The 25,322-nt window shown below is 38.8% G+C and overlaps 1 protein-coding gene across 2 annotated transcripts in view; it reads left to right on the top strand.

Moving 5' to 3' along the window:
* Positions 1-24,353, top strand: part of GNAI1 (G protein subunit alpha i1) — a 29,129-nt gene extending 4,776 nt beyond the window's left edge. Inside the window, exons 2-9 of one of the 2 annotated variants that reach the window (XR_013231090.1) lie at positions 7,001-7,043; positions 7,126-7,267; positions 10,778-10,935; positions 12,472-12,600; positions 13,960-14,089; positions 16,110-16,263; positions 18,812-20,616; positions 21,136-24,353. Coding sequence is in view for 1 of the 2 variants with exons in the window: in XM_077338049.1 (XP_077194164.1) it covers positions 7,001-7,043; positions 7,126-7,267; positions 10,778-10,935; positions 12,472-12,600; positions 13,960-14,089; positions 16,110-16,263; positions 18,812-19,002 (947 nt within the window). In the remaining variant the exon portion in view is untranslated. Of the gene's footprint in view, positions 1-7,000; positions 7,044-7,125; positions 7,268-10,777; positions 10,936-12,471; positions 12,601-13,959; positions 14,090-16,109; positions 16,264-18,811 lie in introns of both variants that reach the window. The other variant, XM_077338049.1, reaches the window with a different exon arrangement.
* Positions 24,354-25,322: the final 969 nt, after the last annotated feature.

Genomic DNA, 25,322 nt, shown 5'->3' with positions numbered 1-25,322 from the left:
GCAGCCCCTCCCGTAGGTGTACAAGCACAATTAAAACAAATTTGTTTGTTCAGTCAAATGAGAAAGTTGGCTTACTTGTGCAATTAGTAATGTGTCTTGCTTTTGATTAAAGGGCTTTAGGGTGCTGATATTATTGTTTCTGGAGGTATATGAATACAAAGAAGCATTGGACCTGATTCCAGTCAAACCTTTATTAATGACAATTGACAACATTTGATGGTAACATTTAGGTTACTAAAATAGCAGAGGTTCCTAAAGGGATCTGAGCAAGACTCATATGACTGTCCTAAAATTAATAGACTGAAACTGGAGTAACTGTATAGGGTAGCATTTAAAGATATTTGGATATGAAAATAAATTAACAGTTCTAAGCAGAGTTCTCTTATCATATTATTAGTGACGTATATTTGGATACTTAATAACCAGTGACTGGGGTGGTGAATGGGCCAGACAGATCTTCCTTCAAGTCTGAAAAGGGCCCTGGGCAGCTTAAAAGATCCCAAAATGATAAAAGGAATGCCCATAGCTTTAAGCAACAGGTTCCCTCAGTGGCTGTAGCTACACACACACAGTATTCCAGGTTTCAGGGGGAGTGGACAGGGTGCATTACAGGCCTTTGTGGGAGAGCTCATGGGGGACAAGTTTTGTTAGGGTTATCAGCTCCTGGTAGGAAAATTCATGAAGATTTTGGGGTATAGTCTGAGGAGGGAAGGGTTTGGGACGGGGAGGGGAGAGGCCTCAACTGAGTATAATGCCATTTTTGGATCACTCACATAGTTTTGGCCTTACCTAGCTCTCAGGGTTGTTGTATGGACAAAAATTAGAGAGCTGCTTTGTTCTTCACTGTGGCGAAATGTGGAGTACAAATAATGTCAATAAAGAATAAATTTGCTGAAGATGGAAGGCAGATAAAAAGTAAGTTGGTAAATGGCTGAGAAGGAGAGAATGATGCAGTATCAGGATATGAGGATTGCCAAGAGGAGAAAAAGCAGGAAATTCCAGGAAATTGTTTGGTGGGACAGGTCTGTAGCCACAGGTGTTGTACAAAGGGGTATAGCCCATCAGTCCTTTGTCATGTCTTTCCATTCAGCACTAGAACTTGTGAAATTTGTCATATGACTTCTGCCAATGAGAGAGGGCATTTAATACCCTCCTCCTGCCTACCTCCCAGGCTGTGTCAGTGAGGGACAGAATCTAATAATTTCTGCACAGAGGCGGACAATATGCATCGCCTCCTGCTTGTAAAAGTGCAATTGTAAACTGTGTGTTTGACTGATTCCTGAAGGGAGACCCCTCCTGCGTTATCTCGTGTCTCGTGGCTTTTCTCTTCCTGGTAGAGGTGGTAGAGAAGCCAGAAGCGTGGACAACCCGCAGGTCAGGACATCATAGAGTCTCATGCCATACATTACACATGGGTTGAGGCTGGAGTTCACCAGTATTACAACTGCTCTCCAGATGGCAGTTCCCCTGGGGAAAATAGCTTTGGATGGTGGACTTCATGGCATTATACCCTGCTGAAGTTGTTTCCCTTCCCAAACGTCACCTTCCCAATGCTCCAGCTCCAAATCTCCATGGATTTCCCAGCTCCTGTCAATCCTAAGGGGAATTGATTTCTGTAGCTGGAGTTTGGCAGCCCTAGAAATAATGAAGGGATCAGGAACAGGGGAGAGACTATTGGGGCTTTCAGTAAGGGAAAGAGGAAATAGTGGGAGAGGGGGATGCCTGATACCTACCGCAAGTCCTTGTTGCTTACTATTCATACCCTTCTAAATCCATTGTTGTCATTGACCTTAGGAGAGTGTAACTTCATTCAGAATTGTTCTGCCATGTAGCAAGAAATCTGACAAACGAATGACATAAGGAATAGAGTCTAAAAGTGCTACAAGAGAGAACAAATGAAAACAGCTGAATGAGCTTGAAAAACATTGTGAAAAGAAGTCATTTTATGCTATTTAAATGAACTAATTTTCATGGTAATGGTACAACTTGGAGGCTTTTTCAACTCGCCATCATTATCCACTTCAAAAAGTGGTCTTAGAGTCTTCTTACATAGAAACTCTGTATATTGTTTCTGCTGACAAACGACATAGGAATCATTAAGAGACATCTATGCAGGATGGATACTGCATTTTTTGAGGCTTAGTTCTGCTTAACCACAATGAACAGAAAGCCACAATTTTGAAGGCAACTGGCCGTATGCATTTGAAAGCGAAAATGATTATGAGTCCTTTCCTTTTTTGGTCGAATAACTGCTGCAGTTTTTTATACTGCTGTTTCTAGTTTCTACTATTTACTTTTCAGCTAAAAGAAAAATCCAAATGTTTCAAGAGTCCTGTGGGAAAAACTATATAACATTATTATATTATATTAGCAAGTATAATCTTTCCAGAAAGCTTTGGAAGACCAACACTAGAAGCATAAATTGTTTGCGGCTGGAAATTCAAAACAATACCTCAGAAGTATACTACTACCAGCATTAGCTGAAATCTGGTTTGTGTATATTAGATATAGTTTTGCTTTACTGAACAAAGGGAAGTATTTGTCATGCTCTGTGAGACAGTCCTTCAGACAGCCCTTAAAAATGCGGTCATGCTGTTTTTTACTTCTCTTCTGCAGGTTAGAACTTCCTTAGAACTTGGTTTCTTCCTTAGACCTTGGTTTACAGACTTCTTTTCATGATCATTGCCTTCCTCTGAACTGATTTGTCTATATCCTACTTAAAGTGTGGCACCAGAGTGGGACCTAGTGCTCTCCAGGGGATGTTCATCAAATGGGGGAACTGTTCATGAAGGAAAACATTTGCCGTGGCCCGTTTCTTAATGTGGAATCACAGTGAACAGTGTCAGTAGTGCACAGATCCACTTCAGTGTGTTTACTTGCATAAGTTTCCTAGTTAGGTTAGAAATGAAAGGTTATTTGGATGGAAGAGGTGACACAGTTGCTTGCCATTGTCTCTTGCCTTACAAGCGTTGAGGTGATTCTCGTGTGGGAAGAAGCTGTATTATGGATTCTTCTTGTGTGATTTGGTTCTTCAAGCAAGAAGTAGACATGATGCAACAGCTCCTCTAATCATGAGCTAAAGTCAAGGATATTGGTAAAAAATAGGTGATAGCTGTGTGTATTTTGGTGAAGCGGTTACCTGGAGAAATGCCTTTGGTGGATGGTTTTATATTCCTTCCAGATGTGTTGTTTGTGGCTGGCCCTGAATCTAGCAGTACTTCTAGATTTTCAGATAGAAGACGAAGAAGAGTTGGTTCTTATATGCCACTTTTCTCTACCAAAGGAGTCTCAACACGGCTTACATTCGCCTTCCCTTTCCTCTCCCCACAACAGACAACCTGTGAGGTGGGTGAGGCTGAGAGAGCCCTGATATTACTGCACTGTCAGAACAGCTTTATCAGTGTTGTGGCAAGTGCAAGGTCACCCAGCTGGTTGCAGGTTGGGGAGAGCGGAATCAAACCCGGGTCGCCAGATTACAAGACTACTAACCACTACACCAAGAGAATAGATGAAGGCCAGAGAGCACTTTTCCAGTTGTATCTTTTACTGAAAGATATAGTTGCTGTCATCCATGTTTTAATGACTTCTAGGTTGGATTATTGCCACATGGGAAGGACACAAAATGTAATAGTCCAATTAGTAAGGTTAAAAAATTGCAACAATGTAATTTTGTTAGGAAAATGCCTTCATTCCTGTTTTCTTTTTGAAAGCAAGTACAAATTGATTTATTGAGTCTTTTGAGTTTTATTCTGTTGTGCTTTTTGGTTCTCCAGTTTGTATCTCTTTTGGCACTAATTTTTGATTCTTATAAATTGTTTTATAGATTATTTTTAAGCAGTATAAAATCTTTTAAATAACAAATGTAAAATCATACATGCAAGATAGGCCTATGAGACTGTGGTAGAATTGCATTGCCGCCTTCTTTATACATTTTTTATAATTATTATTGTTATTGTTATTATTATCATTATTCAATTTATTTCCTGCCACTTCCTAACAGGCTCGTGACGGGTCACAATGTCTTAAGAATCTCCATTAAAACTCCCATTAAAAGACTAAAATACCCCCAAAATAGCGGAAAACCCCCACTCCCACCCCCACTACTAGAAGGGTAGAGAAGGAGGTCCAACGATGTTCACTTCAAACCCCGGGGGGCAATAGATCTACCTTGCTGGCCCCAGCCTCAACCATAGACCTGGCGGAAGAGCTCCGTTTTATAAACATTAATATTTATTCCTCTTGCCATATCAGAGTATCATTTTTCCTTCTTTTAGCTCATTCATAACTTTTTAAAATGGTATCATTAACACTTCTTCAAAATATTTGTAATACATTGTTGTCAGTCCATCTGGGCCTAGTGTTTTATCCTTTTTCTTTAAAAAAAAAAGATTGCCTGGCAAATTTGCTGAAATGTTATTGTTTGGTTTGAGAATTTTCTGTGATCTGTTGTAATTTTTTGATTGGGTTGTGGTTTAAATATTTTCTGAGACAGACTGCTTTTTGTATAATCATGAAAGAGCATTGATTTCTTGTATTTATTTTTCCTCATATGTAATTTGATCTCCTTTCTTTACTCCTTATTGCTTTCCCCCCCTTTTTTTCCTTCCTCTGGTTGGTCCAATACAAGGCAGTGGATTTTCTTTTAATAATATTCACAGCTGTTATATCAATATCAAGAAATCACTATTTTAGAATGTGTTCAGAGTAGATTTATTTATTTGCGCTGCTAGGCAGCTAGTCAGCCATGGATGAACCACTTAATGAACTCCAGGTGCGTGATTATCTTTAAGAAAAAAAAATATTTTCCCCTCTAAACCTATTTTGAACTCATTCCAGAAATACTGATGTCTTTACCTGTATAACAGACATAATTTTTTTTAGAAAATTAGCAAAAAAGCCTATTGTATCAAAAAACACAACAGGTGCTAGTCCCTCCCCCCGGGCAGGCCAGCTGAGGATGGGGGGGGAAGGGCTGACAGGGACTCCACTCCTTTCCTGGCAACCCCGAAAAGGCCCGCCAAGGCCTCTCCAGGCCTTTTTGGGGCAGGGGGGAGGCACTGACAGGGACTCTGTTCCTGCCCCTGCCGCCCCAGGAGCCCTGCCAAGGCATGGCAAGGCCACGGCCAGAGCTGCTCAGGCGGGGGCTGACTTGCTCTCTCCCCCTGGCAGCGCTGCTGAAGTCTGGCTAGGCCATGACCGGGGCTGCTTGGGGCAGGAGCGAGCGCTGGCATGAGTCCCATAGCAGGCAGCCCAGCTGAGGTGGCGGAAGACTGCCAAACATGATGGCCCTCCTGCTAGAATTAAGGAGGGAAAAGGTAGGGGGGAGAGAGTCTGGGTGTGAGTGTGCCTGAGAAGGGAGAAACGATAGATGAGGGGGGAGAGCGCAGGGCACAAGTATTCTTGCCTCTTATGTGGATGTTTTCTTATATGGATACCACATAAGTGGCAAGAATCCCTGTTTGTAGATTTTTTGTCATAGTTTGGAGTGTGGGGAGAGATTAATAAAGAGCTGACTTTTTGCATCCATTATGATTATTTAAAATTTCCCCCAGCAGTGTAGTGTCATGGGACCTAAGAATGGAGTGCTAAATCTTTTCATTTAAGATCGATTGTTTAAGTCTACTACTGAAACACCTCAGCTGCTACTTAACTGTTTCTCTGTTAATATCCACATGTTTTGCAATAGAACTTTGTTTCCATATGTACACAGTCAAAATATTAGTAGTTTTATTGTGTTTATGCGGATAAGTGCTGCCAGGACCATAAGTTAAAAACATACAAATCAGCCCACACTATCTCTGCAGCATTGCTGTCAGTTGCAGCTATGTACTTCATAACAGAAGTCATCTATATGGAATGCAGGGCTTTTGTAATATATATTAAGAACTTCCCTTCACCCACTGCAAGTGTGCCATGCCACCTTCTGCTGACCCTACCTACCACAGTTGATGCATCTGTGACCTTTTCACATCCTAGTAGTAGCAGAATGCCTATCAACCTATAAATGCCATTCCTTGAAAAAGTTTTTGTCACAGTAGGAGACAGGTTTGGGGGAAGGGGTGTATTCTACAGTTTAGAAGACTGCATGTATAAAAGAAAAGAAAAATATTTTAAATTAATAACCTTACTGAAAAATTCAACAAAAACTTGGAGGAGGAGCATGTCTCCATGCTCTCCTTGGTCCACTCATGTTGTTGGCCGTGTGGCTCTCTCCACCCACCTGGCCCGGCAGCCGCCTTGCCCCCATGTGGCGCTGGTGACTCTTGGCTGCGCCCTTGCCACCGCCAGCTGCCCGCCCTGCCACTTGAGTGTCACTCCCTCGCCGCACTGCCTACTACCTCCCTTCATCACGTCGCGAGCTGCTGACCTGCTCCCTGCCCACCTTGTGCCCCAGCCTGCCACCTCCAGGTATGCCGCTAGAGCCCATTCCTGGATGCAGTGTGTCTTCCTAGTAGTGTATGAATAAAATAAAAGGCATACAAAGAAGCATGTATATACCTTGTGGCTCTTGGAACTTGTGACGATTATCATACATGGTTCAGGATCTCAGTAGGTTTGGCTAGTCTTGTTATGTTTCTTCCTGAAGAACGAGGAAGTGGGTAGAGCCTAGCTTAAACAAAGGAATCCCCATAGCACATGCCTCAGAATTCCCTACATCCTCTCCAATGACCACTTGATGCCACTGTCATATATATACTGTATCTTTCCTGTGCATTGCATTGTATTCTAGGATATATGCTGCTTGTATGGAGCAGATGAACTTAGAGCACTGTATATCCTGCTTAATGTATATCTCTGTTTGTGGGGGGAAATCAGTAAAGGGAGAGTTTGGGTAAGTGGAAAGGAAAAGAAGGTTTGGTTTACCATGATCTTTTTTATGTTGTCCGCTGAAACTTTTCTGAAGAGATTTTTTTTTTAAATTGCTGTCATTAAATATGTAATTTAAATACGCAAGCGGATATCAGGCCTTCTGCTAATGTTTTTGTGTGTTTTTTCTTAGGAGCTGGTGAGTCTGGAAAAAGCACAATTGTTAAACAAATGAAGTAAGTATGATTTGAAGGGGATAATAAGTTAACACATAATCTTTACTTAAACCAAAGGCTAAATATATTTTATCTTGTTTAGGATTATCCATGAGGCTGGTTATTCAGAAGAAGAATGTAAACAGTACAAAGCTGTTGTCTACAGTAATACAATACAATCTATTATTGCTATAATTCGAGCAATGGGACGATTAAAGATAGACTTTGGGGACTCTGCCAGGGCTGTAAGTATTGATGCAATTCCATACTTTACTGTTTTCCTTAAATGGTATATTCATGAAGTTTGTTTTTCACTGCTGATGATGTTAAAATTCTTTTCACTTTTTCTATAAATTAATTCAGGGTTGGCCAGCAAGGAAACTCATCTGAAAATCCTGGAGAGGAAAGCATTTTTTAAATTAAAATTAAAATTTACTTAAAATTTACTTGTTGAGTTTAAAGCAGAAATAACCCGGAAGGCAGAGAAATTTTACCTCTTGCACAACTTTAAGCACACCTCCAACAGCTACAAAAGCAGTGGTTCTCAACTTTCCTAATGCCAACATGAGGAGCTTTAATACAGTTCCTCATGTTGTGGTGACCCCCAACCATAACATTATGCAAGTGTTCTTTCACAGAAATTAAACCGAAACTGACCAATGGTGTGAAGATCCATTATTCATGATTGTATATAAATTGGTTTCTCATTTCAGTTCTGCCTCTTGTCCCACCATGCTGATCTCACTGTTTTCTGCTGCTGCAGAGAGATGAACGCTCTATCTCGATCTACCTCTAACAGCAAGGCTGTTGTGTGGGTGGCGCCCCCCAGCCAAGCTGCTTGCCCTGATGCGACCCCTGTGAAAGGGTCATTCAACCCCCAAAGGGGACCCAACCCGCAGGTTGAGAACCACTGTACTAAAGGGATGGCTTGTGCAGTGCTACCAAATGAGTAGTGGGTCCAGAATTCTCATTAAGATAATATTTTTGACAGAAAGAACCTAAAAAATTGTGCTTTGGTTATGTTGTTTCATAGAAATGAACAATGCAAATGTATGTGCATAGCTGTCTTTTTCAGTTTTTAAAAAGTGGCATGAGTCATTATCAGTTTAACTTTCTGAAGGCATTATTTTTCATTGTGGGAGTGGCCTTGTGTTTACTCTCATTACCTCATTAAAAACTTAAGACCAAACTGGAAATGCTGATGGTTGTCACTGAAGGATCTTCCCTGGCCCTGAAAAACTCATCACAAAGAAAACTAAATGCAGAAAACTAATTCTTAGAGCAAGAAATGTTGGAATTCTGGTTCAGTGGATAATTTCTTCCTGCATTGATAACAGAAGTGAAGCCCACTGAAAATAAGCTAGAACTGTTTTTTCTTGAATGTATTCAGAGCATGCAGTAATGACCTTTATTGGTTAACTCTTGCCCACCTGGAAGTACCAGTGTCTCTATAACAAAAAACTTGAAAGAACAAGTAGTCACATCTTAAAATATGAGTCCATTGGTCTGTGGCAGTAAGAATTTTCTATAATTTTAAGCATGTAACAAAAGCCCTGCTGGATCAGTCCAGCATTCTGTCTCACACAGTGGCCAAACAATTCCTCTGGGGAGCCATCAAGCAAGGCCAAGGCCTTCCCATGATGTGACCACTTAGCTCTAGGACAGGTTTTGTGGCTCTGAATGTGGAGGTTCCCCTCAGTCTTCATGAGTAGTAACCATTAATAGATTTACCCTCCATGGATCTATCTAATCCCCATTTAAAACTGTGTATTCCTCTGGCCATTACTACATCCTCTGTCAATGAATTCCATATGTTAATCACTCTGTAAGGTAGCACTTCCCTTTGACAATCCAGAATCTACTGCCCATCAGCTGTCCTCAAGTTCTAGTACATTAGTAGAGGGAAAAAATTTCCCTTTGTCAGCTCTCCACCCCATGCATAATTTTATGAACATCTGTCATGTTGTCTCTTTTCTAATCTGAAAAGTCCTAGCCTTTCCTCATAGGGAATGTGCTCCAACCCCCTAAATCATCTTAGTTGCTTTTCTATGTACTTTTTCCAGCTCTGCAATGTTCTTTTTGCGATACAACGACCAGCACTATATTCAGTATTCAAAATGAGTACATACCATCAGTTCATACAGGGGCATTATAGTATTGGCTATTTTATTCTCAATACCTTTCCTAATCATTCCTAGCAAAAAGTTTACTTTTTTCACCATTGCAGTACACTGGGTTAACACTTTCCACGAAGACCCCAAGATCTTTCTCCCTTTCAGTCTCAGCAAGTTCTGACTCCGTTAGCCTATGCTTGAAGCTGGGATTTTTTTCACCCAATATGCATCACCTTACACTTAGCACCAGTGAACTTAATTTGCTAGAATTTTATTGCTCACTCACCCAATTTATGGAGATCCTCTTGGAACACTTCACAGTCAGCCTTGGTTTTCACCACCAGGAATATGTTTGTGTCATATGCAAACCACTCACCCCTAATTTCGGATCATTTATGAATAAATTAAATACCGGCCCAAATAGTGATCATTGTGGGATCCCACTACTTACTTGTCTACCATTGTCTACATCTTATTCACTTTCTCAAAGAACTCAAAAAGTTTGTTGAGGCAGGAGTTCTCTTTGCTAATTTGCCGTGCTAATTTTCCCTCATGATATTATTAAGAACCTTTTTGAACAAATGCCACATGTTAGCTTGGTGAGGCATAATAATGCCTGTTGGTTTGATGCTGAGTGATTAGAGTTTTTACTAATTTGCCTGGGACAGACATTAGGTTTACTGGCCTGTTCCCCTCTGGTTCCCTTTTTAAAATTTGGTGTAATGTTTGCTACTCTCCAGTCTTCTACAACACACAAAAAAACAGGTGGTTCTGAATAAATATCCTAACAGGAAAAGAGAGAACCTGTCCTAGGCTATCAAAATTAGTTAACAATGTTTATACAATCTCTATTTTAATGATAAATGAAACAACCAGAATGGACTCTAGATTTTGTTCCATTTTCAAAGTAGACCTTTCATCGGTGATTGTTTCCTCCTATGATTTTGAAACTTATCCTAGAAGTTTTCAATATTTCAACCAACTCAAAGTTGTAATCAAAATTCTATGTATATAATGCTGGCCTTCAACTCGCAGGTATGGGAGAGCTTTGTCCAGATACCACTCCCCAGTCTTCTGCTACAGCCACTTAATTTAGTGATAGGTTACTTATATGGATTAGTAAATCAACTGTCTCACATCTGAATTTCTTAGGAACTACTGGGTATATTCTTCAGGATTTTTAATTTCCCCAGTAGGTCTTTAATTTAATCTTTGTTCACCTCAATTTGGCTCAATTCTTCAGACACCCTTCCTGAAAATAAAGGCTGTGGCATGGGTGCATACCGTACACATTTCTCAGTGAAGATAAGCAAAAAATTTATTGAGCTTCTCTGCCATCTCTCAATTTTCCAATCTCTTTATTCCTCTAACAATCAAAGGCCCACTACTTCTCTGGCAGGTTTTCCTCATTTTGTGAAAGTCTGTGGTAAACTGCCTTTGGAAAGTTAAACTGATAATGACTCATGCCACTTTTTAAAAACTCAGTCTCCAGCATAGGATTTAATGTATGTTTAACTTGGCATATGCTGTTCCAAAGTCATCTGACTTTTCCATGTTGCAGAATAAACAGATCTATTGCCCATTGCAGCAGAATGTGAAAACGTTAGAATAAAATTTTAATGGCACTTTTTTTTAAAATAGGATGATGCCAGGCAACTCTTTGTACTCGCTGGATCAGCAGAGGAAGGTTTTATGACAGCAGAACTTGCTGGCGTTATCAAGAGATTGTGGAAAGACTGTGGTGTTCAAGCTTGTTTTAACAGATCCAGAGAATATCAACTCAATGACTCTGCAGCATAGTAAGCATAAGGCAACAGTTAAGGCTTCTTTGGTAGTAGAGAAAGGCAGGTGATAAAGAAAGAAGCTGAAGATCTGTGACTATAGAACTATAGTTTTAAAAAGCAGCTGATGCAGAGGGTGGGAGGGATTACTGCAGAGACAATGGGATGTTACCTGTGCCAGAGATTACCCTCATTCTTCAGCCTGCTGACAGTAGAAAAAGGCTTTAAATAGAAATTCTGTGTGGGGTGTGCATGTGTATGGCATGGTTTCTCTTGAAAAAATGGCTAGAGAAATTATGACAAAAAGGCATTTACAGATCTGATAACAGCTCACCAGTCTCTCTTTTAGCCGCACCCAAAAATCCTATTGTAATGAATATTGATGGAAGTGCCTTCTTTATGTAATTATGCATTTAATTATACTATTTAAAATAACTCCTTTAAATAGTAATTATTAATAATTTAATATATCATTACATTAGTCATTGCGAAAAGCAACTTATCTTATTTTAAAAAACTGCTACTGTAGTTTGCATGTGTAGGAGTTTAAATATTGGTAGATACATACTCTTAAGACAAATAAATTCATGAATGCTTCTGTTGTCTTTCTAATAATGCATTTTATATTGATCAATGACTGTCATGTGAAAAAAAGCAACACAAGTGGTTTACTTTTAATTACCAAAGAGCAGCAATTGAGAGATAGGCAAAGAGACTGGAGAAAACAAGAACAAACAGGAATTGTTAAATCACTGTAGTGTTAAAGCTTTTTAATGATCAGTTGTCACCGTGTTCTGGGGTTTGGCTTTTTCTTTTAAAAGCTGTGTCTGTTTGTTTATACCATACTTCCCCCCCCCCCCCATGAAGACCCAAAATTGTATACATCATTCTCCTCTCCTTATTTAATCTCACAGCAACGCTTTAACCACTATACTGCAAGTTATGAAATAGGGGGAAATGTGCAGCCTACATTATTACACTTATAATGCTATAGTGATCTGTGAGGTTTTGAAGGGAAAGGTGTGTGAATAGAAGTGTTGGTGGGAATAACTGCATGGTCCGAAGTGGCCCTGGTGTAGGCACTTTCCCATTCACGTAGTGTTCATTGCTGATGTGATTGTGATCTTTCCAAAAAGGTCATATCCAAAAATGTGGAGCAACACATCTGTGAGTAAATAGTCTTAGCTGCAAGACTGCACTTAGGCTGTTTAAATCCCATCAAATTTAGAGCCCCCTTATTCCTTGACGGTTACTTTACAGACTAATCTTAATAACAACAGGATATGCAGTAATACTCAAAAGCAACTCCTGCTGGGTTTCAGCTTAGAGTACTTGACATTATAACTTGCCCCTTGGCTATTTTCATACTTTGAAATGGATGAACAGTGCACTTGTTGGGACATAATAGTACCTAGTCCTTTTTTTTAATGTTCATTTTTTCTTTAAAAAATGCCTATCTGTGCCATAAAATTGGTCTTTACTGGGCATGCATTAAAAGAACGCTTTATATCTACACACTTTTTAATTTGTACTTAGTGTTTGTTCTATTTTCAGCTACTTGAATGACTTGGACAGGATAGCTCATACAAACTACATCCCAACACAGCAGGACGTTCTCAGGACTCGAGTGAAAACTACAGGAATAGTGGAAACCCACTTTACTTTCAAAGATCTTCATTTTAAGTGAGTTAAGCCTTTGAAAACATGACCTATATTTTCTGTACATAATTAAAAAATCCAGATGGTTTCTCATAGCAAAATGTATATGTAGATACTTTCTTAGCTGCAACAGGAATATATCATCATCCAAACAAACTTTTTGAAGCTTGTGAAGAGGCTAAAGGAGACATAGTTATGTTTTCAGACTGATTTTGTTGCTGCTACTGTAAATGTGTATTTCCTCAGACTCAAGCTACTTCATGTTACGTGCTGAGAATTCATGTCATGATTTCTGTAGAAAATAGATTGTAAATAATCTCCTTCCTGTTTTCAAGCCCCTCTAGTGATCAAGGTATTTACTACACATGCACCTTGTTTCAGTTTTGACTTTGGTAAGAAAAAAATAGTGATTTTGATATTCCCTTTCTTGAGGTCCAAGTGTGTATGAGGAATTATTGTCTTTCTATCCTTTGAGATGTTTAAAATGCTGTGAACGTAATTTAAACATGCATGCTGCTCAAGTCACCTTGCAAATACCAGACCAGCAGTCTCCAAGCCATTAAAAACTACACACAATGAACTACACTCAATAATGCCAGTTATTATAAACCACATCCCCAAACTGAGTCCCATACAGAATAATCTTAACTACCTTAGTTACCACTGAAACAAAGATGCCCATGGTGAGTATAAGCATTGTGATTGCCATGTCTTCCTTTCCCTTGGAATGCATGAAAACTGAACTGCCACTGTAGATCTTGGTCTTGAACAGTGGCTGCCTTTATTTTTCAGAACAGCCTTCTTGAGATTGTCAGGAAGGCAGACTTCCTCCCCTCCTCATGAGCTGTAGTTAACTTTGGAAGACTGAATTGTCTAAGATGGCATTTGAGGGTGGCCATATGAATATATTTTATCTCATGTTGGCTTTTTGGATTTACTATTTGCATTGGTTATATTGTTGTTTGAACTGATGTTTTAATACATTTAGTGAGCTCCCAAGTTTGTTTAGAAGAGTGTTAAATAAGGAGCTGGAGAGAATGCTATTGAAGCCCTGTAATGTGTAGGATTACAGTTGCATTGTACAACTGATAGATTTTTGGTATGGAAGAGAAGTATTCCTTTCCTTTGAAGAAAATAAAGTAAATACTGAGGCACTGGCAGAATTCACTGGTTGAATCCTGCACCAGTAAGCAAAGAAATCTATTGCTTAATTTGTTCAATTTTGTATATACATACATAAAACAGACAATTTGCAGCAGAAACTGGCTAGAATTCTGTAAGCCTCTGTTTTCAAGCCATAGTTAACAGGATTGGAAAAGTTCTTGTTTTGGTAATGATACATTCTTAACATCAATCACTAAATGTGTGCTCTTTGTTTGGCAGAATGTTTGATGTTGGAGGCCAACGATCAGAACGGAAGAAATGGATTCATTGTTTTGAGGGAGTGACTGCCATAATTTTTTGCGTAGCACTTAGTGATTATGACTTGGTCCTTGCGGAAGATGAGGAAATGGCAAGTAAACCAATTTTGAAAGCAAAAAAGCTTCTCTAACTACCATTGCTAACTATAATTATAAAACCCCAAACGTCATCTGCATTGTTTTGGAAAGTCATTCTTCTTGTTCATACTAGAGTAGCCCTAAACAGAGTTGCACCCTTTTAATCCCATTCACTTCAATGGATTTAGTAGGGGGTAATTCTGCTTAATACTTTTGGAGGCATATTCATACTGGACAATGGAGTCAAATCCTTTTATCAAAACTGTGTATTTTATGGTTGCATTTGTGCAGTAAGTTTCTAGTTGCCATGTATTGCTGAGGTCTACTTTGTATGCACTAGCAGACTGTTTGGATTCTGGCCATTGCCTGTACATTTTTCTTTCTAGTTCTAACTTTAAACAAGAGTTGGGGGAAGGACATAACCAGTGGAAGTACTTCTTTTCTCTTTCTCCCATTCTCCTTTACATACCTGTCTTCAATATTTTATAAGTTCCATTACTCTTTCACTTGTGACCAAAATCCATGCATCCAAAATTAAGCTTTTTGAAACATTCAGTTTTAGGGTTCTGTATGTGATTAAGAGTGCAATCCTAGATTCAGAGTACCTTTATTGGCATAAAATTGCAAAGCATAAAATGAAAATTTCAAACAGTTTCAGATGTAAAATCTATCGTAAAAGATTTTCATTTAAAACTGCCAGTAAAAACTTTGCTACTTTTATAATAGTTGCTGAGTCCCTCACATTTAGTATCATTTTAATCCAGTGTATCTCATTAATACAGCTGAATTTCAATTTCTTCAGATAATTAGCTAACGGGCAACGAAATACTTCAAACTTTAGGACACACCAGAAGTATATGGACACTACATCCATGTAAACAGTATCTCTCCTGAGGAGGGATCTTCAAAAATCTACCTCGGGTGACATTTGAGGGAAAGATGTTTAAGCGAGCTACTAGAAATGCTCTTTTTAAGTGGTGTGTCTCCAAAATTTGGAGATACATGGGCATGGATTTGTAAGACAAGGGAATATTCCAGAAGCGGGGAGAACATACACTGTTTTTAGAGGAGCCCAGAATCTGTATATCCTGATCTTCTTGTCTCTGTGATATTAGCTTTAGTATCGTCCTTTCATCTTGCATGCTAAGGGATGAGATGTCCAGACCCATAATTTGAAGTTTTTTTGACATTTTGCCCAGCCAGCTGAAATAATAAGGGTCACTCAAAAGGTTAATTAACAAACTACCCGTTTGAGCGTGGAAATGGATTTTTAACCAGTATTTAAAGGACTGAAACCAAGGCCGGGCTTCTAGACTCTGTTGGCCAGGTTCTGCGACAAGTGTATGATTGGCCACACAGTTTGGGACTCCTAGCAGATTTCTGAAAAAGAAAGATTGGATGTTCTCTAATTTATTATTAAATGCACCCATCCATATTGGGATTCCATAAAGAATCTGAGGAATTATTTTGGCATTGTAGATTTTAATTGCTGCTTGAAGGTTTTTGTTGCCTTTTTGATGATAAAACTTGGCTAAAAGGGACAACTGGCCTTTTGCAGATTTGATTGTTTTTTCTCTATGGTTGGCCCAACTGTTATTATAAGTAAAGTTTATGCCTAAATACTTGTAGTGATTGACCTGTTCTATATGTTTATCATTTATTATCCAGGGAAACTTATATCGGGTTTTTGCAAATACCATGATCTTAGTTTTTTCAAAGTTTATTTTAGTTGATTGTCACAATCCTATGCAGAGTTACTCTAAAGATAAAATCATTGACGTTTGACTTGAATAATTCTACATAGGATTAATGCTTTCTGCTGAATTAGTGTTCAGACTCATTGTTGAAAATAGAAAATCTCTCAAATAAAAATGGACTTTCTATCCCACTGACCATTTGGTTTCTGCCTGGAATTGTTTAGTCATGGGGAAAAATTATGTGTTTTGACTTTCATAAAATAGTTGTGATTTCCTGATTGTTGGAATGCAAAGAAGCAAGGACTATGTGACATACAGTCATCTCTTTCCATTGCAGAATAGGATGCATGAGAGCATGAAATTGTTTGACAGCATCTGCAACAATAAATGGTTTACAGACACATCTATTATACTCTTCTTAAATAAGAAGGATCTCTTTGAAGAAAAAATCAAAAGGAGTCCCCTCACAATTTGTTACCCAGAATATTCAGGTATTTCATTTTTAAATGGAAAAAGGAAGCAGAAAAAAATCTTGACTGTACTCATCTGTCACTTGTGATATTCTAATATTTGGTTGACTGAGATATAATCTACAGTCTGTATAATATTATAATTAATGCACATAGTTTGATTTATGTTCATTTTACAAACTGGTGGTATGAGTATTTATCTCTGTTCATGAGAGGTCAAAAGTAGGTTTTCAATTGTACCAGTGGTTCCAGAGAGGAACTATGCCAAGGAATAATGTTGAAGCAGAGAATTTCCCTTGAAATTCAGCAGTAGGTGTTCCTTGGTAGCTTGTCCACTGCAGTCATCCTTTGCACTGGAGTGTTTGTGTATTGTAGGAAATGATTCCAGTATATGTGAAGTGATTGAGGAAGCCCAAGATGCTTGGCCAGTAGTGAAAACCCAGAGAGAGAGAGAGAGAGAGAGAGAGAGAGAAATTGGGGGGGGGAGGGGGGAAGTTCCCCAAGGCCTTTTATTCATTTTTCCTAACAAAAATTGGAAGATTTGGTGAGTACTGTGGGGGGGGGGGGGAAGCCCTTCCAATGAAATATTTTGTCTTTTAGAATGTGTGAAGTGCTTTTAAAGACAAGGTTAGTATGCTGTAAACATATAAAGCTATTAAATGCAAGATGTCATTCTGCTCCTAGGAGGATATTTGGTCTTCATGGGGGCAGCATACAGGGCTTTTGTATCAGTTTTGACCTGAATCTTCTCTTCTGGGTGACTTTTTCACTCCTCCCTCAAACTACTTTGACACATGTATCCATAGGTTTTGTAACAAATAGCTTATTGCCTTACTTAGCTGGAGGGACAAAAAGATCAAAAGGTGAGGCAGAAACTATACTAGTGCCTCAGAGGAAAGTGTCATTGAGAACTGAGCTCTCTCTAACCAGTAACTACAGAATGAAAAAGACAGTAGCCAGCTGAAACTATATCTAGCTGTCCAGATATTATTACTGATCATTTATTAGACCTTTTTTTCTGACCAAATAATATATTGTGCGTTATTTAACACAAAGCTTGTGTTTTCTGTTTAACATTAAGGCATATGGACTAAGGTAGAATTGTGGTTTTCTCTTAAGCTTTGGATAGATTTACAATTTTGCTTGTGGAAAACTAAAGCATTTATAGCTTTTAAATTCCATAAACTTCAAATATTGTGATTTTATATGCTCAGTAAGTTATAACGATCCATTTTCTGTTGTTAAAGTAGAAAAATTAGTTTAGGTTTGACAGGACAGTAAGTATTGCTTGGTTTTTAATACACCTCCCCCCCACGGTTTCAAAATATCTGGGAATTTCACTTCTCTGTTGGGTAGTAGCCCTGCATAACGTATATTCAAAAATAAAGTCTATTATTTATTTAGATCACTGTGTAGAAGGATTATATAAAAAGACATTGTACTGTGTAATTTGTTGTAGGTCTTCCATATTTTTGTTGGGCATGCAGTTTGTAAATTTGATGCCACCATAGATAAAAGTAAAAATAAATCCTGCCATGATTTGGAGTAAATAAAATCCACTAAAATCTTCAGTTCTGAATTATTGTTTATATATTCTGTATGTAATTGCATGCTTTGTAGTCAACAAGAGAGCTCACAAGGACTAAGGCCTTGTGCGTTCTTAATGCCATTGCCTCTTTTTTGGCCTATTTCAAAACACAGTGAATCAACATTCTCTTTTCAAAGGGTTTAAAGCAGTGGTTTTTGCTCAGTTGGTCAGGAGCCATTGTGACTTCTCTTTTCATGCCGCTTGTGGCTGTATTCAGCGCCGTTCACCAATGTGGCACATACTTCCTGATTCAGGAAAGGGGACATTTCCTGATGGGGCCTGTGATTGGCAGCTGATTCTCACCTTGAAACAGCTGGCACCAGTATAATGAATAAGCTACAAGCCTTCCTAAGGTGTTGGCCTCATGCCAGGAATAGATGTTGCTCTTTTGTTTGATGTCATGGGTGTTCGGCTCTCCACACTTCACCAGGTGGGTACCACTGGTTTAAAGTAATTGTTTCGGATGTTGTATTCTGAGACATACCACATTAGATAAGAACAAATACAGAATGTAGTGTGTTGCCATTTACTCAGAAACCTGATTTTGAAGTTATTTTACTTAGTCATTTTGAATTTATAAATGAAAACATTTTGAATTTATAAATTAAACAGTATTTTGTCTATAGAGCATGAGATATTTAAATACATTTGGAAAAAGTTATATAAGGAATTATTCATCAGATTTCTCCCGGTCATTTGAATACATTTGAATTTCATAATGTTAAAAAGAAAGTTTTTAGAACAAATTCCTAAGCCCATATGATTCTGTCTCATGCACACCTGTCACAGGAGAGTTTAAAGCATATCCCTTAACAATTTCAATATTCCTTAATGTGCATGTGATGTCCCTGAAGCTAAACAAATCTTCAGATCCTGAGAGGTGGAAGAGAATGTAATCTTTCCTCAGTTTTAGCTTTGATGTATTCACTTTGATGATTAATTATTTTAGAACTGAAGTCTTGTATATTTATTTTTCCTCAGGATCAAATACATATGAAGAGGCAGCTGCGTATATCCAATGTCAATTTGAGGACTTGAACAAGAGAAAAGATACGAAGGAAATTTATACTCATTTCACATGTGCCACAGATACAAAAAATGTGCAGTTTGTCTTTGATGCTGTCACTGATGTCATCATAAAAAATAACCTGAAAGACTGTGGATTATTCTAAACATTGACATGAAATTGTTTTCTTTTTTCATTTTCATTTTTTATGTTTGTATTAACCAAACGAGAGAGCAAAGCTTTTTTAAAGGCCACAAATATGTTTGTGTATTTATTTATGCATTCCAGTCATAGTCTTGAGTTAAGTTGAAGAATCAGTTCGTGAATTTACTGGCTTACCGTACAATATTTAATAGTTTGAGCAGTTTTATTTATGTTTGTTGTATAGGTTTAAATAATTGGCAACAATCAATCCACTTTGTCTGTTTACTTGTGACAGTATCTGTTTATAGAAACATTGAACAGAATATTTTAATAACTTGATGCATCCTAAAGGGTTTCCATTTTTTTGAGAACTGATTGTAGCAGACTCAAACTCTTTGCCTTTTCTTTATTTAGACCCTTTTACAAATTCTTATTTTTCATGATATGCATGTTGCCTTATACTTCTCCTTAAAATTTATTTATAAAACAAAAGATCCTTTACACCTGCTCAGGATTAAATGGGAAGTGACCTAACCATTTCTCCATAATTAATTTTGTCCAAACTTTATTTTAAAGAATTCCCCCCTCCCCCAAAAGTATAGTAGCCAAAATGTTCTGCCACCATGTGTTCATAACTGATCTTCTCAGCAGTCCTACATGGGGACTCTGCATCAGCTATGGTTTTTACAGCTAAAAGCCTGTAGGAGTTGTTGTGTTTTGGAACCAGAAACTTGTTCCTGCCCACAGACCATGTGCTTCCCCACCCTCAGTTCCTCTTTTGCCACTGAAGGAGAAGACTGTCTTTTCAAAGACTTCAGTCCTTTACATTGTTGAGGAATTGCTTCCACTGGTTCACTGAGATTGTTCTGACTTCCAAGTAATTATGGCTCAACAAGCCCTTTTAAAAAATGCACTCATTGTGGGGCAAAGTTGACCCAAACCAATGAACATGACTTAGTCTGTTTGTTTGGGTGAAGGGCACACCATCCCCATATGTACAGCCTGCCAATACTATACTCCCAAAGCTTCTAAGGATAGGGCATCCAAAATTAAAGCAGCATTGTGGGAGAAAGCCTTTAAAACATCAGAGCCTTTGTCTATGTCAACTCCAGAAAAATTATGTTACCATGTCCTCAGAATCTATATGGTCAGCTCCACCTGCTGGATCCAGATAGTAATAGGTCCAATCCAGGTCATGCTCCCTTCTGGCTCATTGTGCCTCACCAAGCCACCAGGCAATAGGGGGAAGACTAAGTCCAAGGACAAATGCAAATTTGTGCTCCAATCTGCAACTCTTCAGGAGGAGCCTAGTTTCCATCTATGGATCCAGGATCCTTCCGGTTTCAATCTTGGATGCGAAAGTAGAAGCTGCCTTTGTGTCCTGTGTCACTTTGATCCAGAGCAAATTGCACGGATTCCATGGCCTCAGTCTCAACCCTCTATGTGATGGCCATTACACCTATATATGATGTCTCCAAGTTATCTGGAAGAATGAGGGGAACAACTTTGCTCATCCAGGTTTGTAAATGTATATCTCTACTCTCATAGGGCTTTCTCTTATCCACTTTCAGCAATGGAGGTTACTATCGAATTGGACAGATCCAGCACTGTGTCAGATTCAAGACTAGATGAGAGGGTGAGTGAGCCCTCTCCAGCCTCTCCTACAGAAGATCTTTGTATGCATGAGGAACAGACAATGCATATGGCTCAGTTCCTTGAAATAGAAGTTGTTATGTCTGAACTCAAACCAATAGATAAGATATTGAGTCACCTCTTCGAAGTTCACAAGTATTATTGCGTACCCTTAACCTTTTAAATTCTTAATTTTCTTGTTAATATTTTAAAATATGTTTTTAGCTCATTTTTGTTATACCTATTAACTGATCCCAAAGCTTGGCCTAAAGTATTACAAGATTTTTCTTTTCAGTTTTTATCTTGTTAATAAGTTTTTGTACCCTTGTCTACGCTCTAATTAAAGATAGCTTTGGCAATTTACTTCGTTCCTGGTGTTAGCGAGGCTTAAGGATATTACACAGGAAATGTGGCAAAAAACCCTGCATCCCTCCAACCCATGTCTAGAAGAGTGGAACATTTTCTCATAACCAGAAGGAGCCCTTTAACTATTTGACAACTCATTCTCCTCTGTCTTCTCTAGTGACAGAAGAAATGCAATCTAAAGCCTGCCAGGCCTACTATTCCACAATCACAGATAGAGAAGAAAACTGGATGTCCTAGGATGGACATCTGCAAGATTTCCAACTGCCAGACCATCATGACTGGCTGTCAGCTTTTCTTACCATTCCTGGAGCTTCTGCCAAGGACAAGTGGCCCTGTGATAAGGTCCTGCATACTGAAGCCATCAAACTCTCCATGCAGCAGATCAATTTAGGCCGGCATTTTGGCAATGCTTCAGCATATGCCATGGTGAGTTCTAACATACTCAGACACCACACTTGGTTAAGAGCACTATTTGTATATTTATCTGGTCTTAATAGAGGAAAGTGGGCATCAGCTCAACCTTTGTCCTGGTGGATTTTTCTCAGGTTGCCTTGCCCACTAAACATCCATACCCACTCTTCTGGAGCTATGGCTTTGGCAGCTTTCTTTGATGGAGCACAGATGATGGAGATCTGTTGAGCTGTTATTTGGTCATCAGCAGATATGTTTGTATACCACTGTGCTTACTGAGTCTATGCAAGGACCCCAGGGGACTGAACCTGTTTGGGACCTCCACATTATGATTAATCCCATTATTGCTTTCAAATAAATTTCTACTTTTTGCTTGTATGCCAGAGGCCCTTCATGAGGGGTTCTAGGTCTTTTTTTCCCCCCTCATCTTCCTCTGCACTTCTAAAAACCCTTATGGTACTAAACACAGGGCGGGGAAGAAAAGAGAAAAAGAAAAACACCCAGTGTTTTGGTTTGGCTTCCTTTTACTCTTTATGAGTGATTTTAAGTCCTCACATAAATCTGCAGCATCCTTATAAGCATTTAATTGCAGGCAGCAATTAAATTACAGTCAACTGTTTCTATCAGCAAGGTCATTCACAGCCATGAAACGAAAACCTCCCTTTTTTCCACTGTACAAGCTGACCCAAAATAACCAGGCTGTTTGGAAACACGTTTCAGATTGCACTCCAGAAATAAAAGTCTAAAACAACAATCAGTCTTGCAAGTTTTAAGTAGATAAGACTTACCTTCTCCAAGTGCTCTCAAAGCGTCTTATACGGGGAGGGAAGAAACACCACACAGTCCACTGGACCCCAAGTGCTTTCTGCCTAATGGGTCAGAAATTGGTGAAGCAATCAAGTGAGTCCAGGGGCAAATGCAACATTACAAAGGGATGGTGAGAAACCATAGATATCTCACATTGTGTAAGTAAAAAAGAAGAAAAGGGAATTTCCAAACAGCAAATTACCTGGGAGCACTGCCACTACGCTTTGGATTGTCAGGTGAGGTGAGAAGCTCGAGTTGGGAAGGCAATACATCATTTTCTCTTCAAGTGAGGAGAGCATGCCCCACCACCTGGTGAGTAGCTTCCTAGAATCCCCAGGTAGGACTTCAAAAAAGATAAATGGTAAAAACAAAGTTGTACTTATCTGTAACTACCGTTGACCAAGTATCTTCCATGCAAGCACATACACTCCTTCCTGCCCTGTTGCATATCTGGCTCAGAAGCACATGGTCCCTTGGATAGGAACAAGTTTCTGACTCTAGCGCACAGAGCCCTTTGGAGGCTTTTAGCTGTAAGAACCTCTCCAGCAGCAGACCTACTCATGCACAGACCCCATTTATGCCCACACAGAAGATCCTCAATGACCAATAGTTACAAGTAAGTGCAAGTTTTTTTTCTTTCTATACTAAGTGCAATGTGTAAAAACTTGGGAGAACTATGGCTGTGATCCAGCTTGTGGAAGCAAGGTATTCTTGTGCAGGGAAGAATGCATGAGTGCATGCCCCTTACATTCTTGACTTTCTTCTGCCATTGCATGACATTGGAATCCTCTGCATTTATGCTTTTTGGTTCTGCAATGTCTCATAGCTGTTTCGTTAGCTTATAAGCATCTCCAGTGAGAGATTTGCCAAAAGGAAAGGGCTTAGCATTGAAACCAAGGAGGATGTTTAAACTTCTTGCAATGGTACATCTGCATGATTTCTTTGCTTTTTCTCAGGATATTGGCCATCACCTTCTAGTACTTGTTCAACAAAATGTTAATGCCACTTAAAAATAGGGAGTTCATTACTCAGTAGGCACAATGGCAATTTTAAATGCGCTTACACTTTTGGGCTTGCCAGACTTTTCATAAGTGATAACGTATAGTAACTGTTAACACAGTAGCTAAGATCCAGAAAGCATGAACATAGAGATAGATGGCTGCCTCCCCCTCCCCTTTTCTGGCAGCTCCTCATGTTAGCTTACTGCTTGAAGGGTCCTGGGGCATTCACAAAACATCATATGACACACATACCATTTTGTATTCCACTGAAGTTATGGCAGCAGTTCCCACTATGCCACTCCTGAAAAGGCAAACCACCTTCTAAAACTGGCTTGTTTCTTCAAGGAGAGCTGCTGCAGGAGACATAAAACCTGCAAAGAAGGTTCCAGCTTGAATATCCCATGGCCGGATGATATGTAAAATACTACTTTGAATTATAGCCATATTGTTTATTGCCTTATAGGTAATGCCAGTAAAGAGTTTGTGATGCATATAAAAATGAAATGATGAGATTATGTAAATAAGTTTCAGAGTGGTGTCCTGTTCATCTAAAAGGCAAATATCCCCAATTTTGAGGTATTGCTTTGTGTTGGTATGTTGGAGGGCTTTAATGTATGATGTGTTTTATCAGTATCTCTGAGCCAAACTATATATTACTTTTTTCATATGTTCACTGCAGCTGCACAGCAGATGCAGGGAAATGCTTCTTAAACAGAAAAAGAGCACAAACAGGCTTAGTGAGGCACCATGGAGGGAGGAGGGGCTCCTGCTTTCCCCATCAGCAGTTTTTTGTGTGAGATATTTTGAGGAGTTTGCTGTTCCACGGCGACTATCTGCACGTATAGCAGAAAAGGGGGTTTAAAAAATCTCCCCAGCAAAGTTTTTGAGTGAGAAACTACCTCTCTGCCCCAAGCTTCTTGCTCTCGTTTTTTTTTTTTTAAAGAAGCCATTCCCCACAATGGCTTTGTGACTGTGAGGAACACATGAAAAAAATTAATGTACAGTTTGGCTCTCCTCCTTTTTCCACAAGGGAAAATGCCTCTGAAAATAACCTTAAATTTTGCAGTGTTTAGTCTTTGTAAAACTAAGAGGTCTAATATTTTTTTAATCTTTGTCTGAATTTTCAAATTGCCATTAAATAATTTTCTTGTCTGCCTATGGAGTTAATATTTTAAATTATAATAACTATTAGTTCAGTTTCCATCCTTCACTTCCTCCAAGGATCACAGGGCAATTTCCATGCATACATTTACTGCAACAAGTTCATATTAACAATGCAGTTTGGGCAAGTCTAAACAGACTCTATATAAGTATTTGCAAAACAAAATGGCACCATTGACAAATTGTGCAGCATAGTGCATTGAAGTATTTGGTGATGTTGTATCTTAAGGTTAGATTTTGTACTTTACTGGATGGAGGGGGGCAAACAAAGAAAATTAAACTACAGAAAGATTTCAATTTAAGTAATTTGTGCCTTGCCTGACAATTTTCTCCCCATTAAACTAAACTCATGAAAAACTTTCTGTAAAGCTGGGGGGTAGGGAAATTGAAGTCAATTCAGTTGTTGTGTGTGAAAATGCAAATACATCTTGGTGGTAAACAATGGTTGTATGGAGATCTTGAACTGTCATTTAGAATTATTAATTTCCCAAAATCAAATGTAAATTTCATAAACATATTATCAACATTTTTCTCATCTTTTTCCAGCCCACGTACATACTGAAAATATTTTCATTTTATTGGATGCACCTCAAATAGTTATAGAGAAATAAATGCTGCATGCAAAAGCCATCAGTGGCAACAGAAATGCAAACAGACACTCTTGACTTGAGGCGTAGAATGAATATTGTCCCTAGTTTCCTTTCCCAGCTAGCTTTCTTATGGACCTGTAATTTGGATTTGATATTTGCAGCTTTATGGCTTCATCTGTAATGGCATCACTTACTGGGGATCTAGTCCTGCCTTCCAGTAGGAGAGGGAAACAATAAGAGAGGTTGACAACGATAATCCTTTGTGAGGTATGGATGAACTGCAGTTGGATGAAAAAGAGATTAGTGAATTCATTTAGAGCTGAGCAGAATTTTGAAGCCATATTTCTCACACCCCGGAAAAAACAACACGGCAC

This window comes from Paroedura picta, chromosome 5, assembly GCF_049243985.1.
Source record: "Paroedura picta isolate Pp20150507F chromosome 5, Ppicta_v3.0, whole genome shotgun sequence".
In the NCBI taxonomy this organism is placed as follows: domain Eukaryota; kingdom Metazoa; phylum Chordata; class Lepidosauria; order Squamata; family Gekkonidae; genus Paroedura; species Paroedura picta.
The sequence above is the reverse complement of the archived record's forward strand: the minus strand, read 5'-3'. Positions and strand labels throughout refer to the sequence as shown.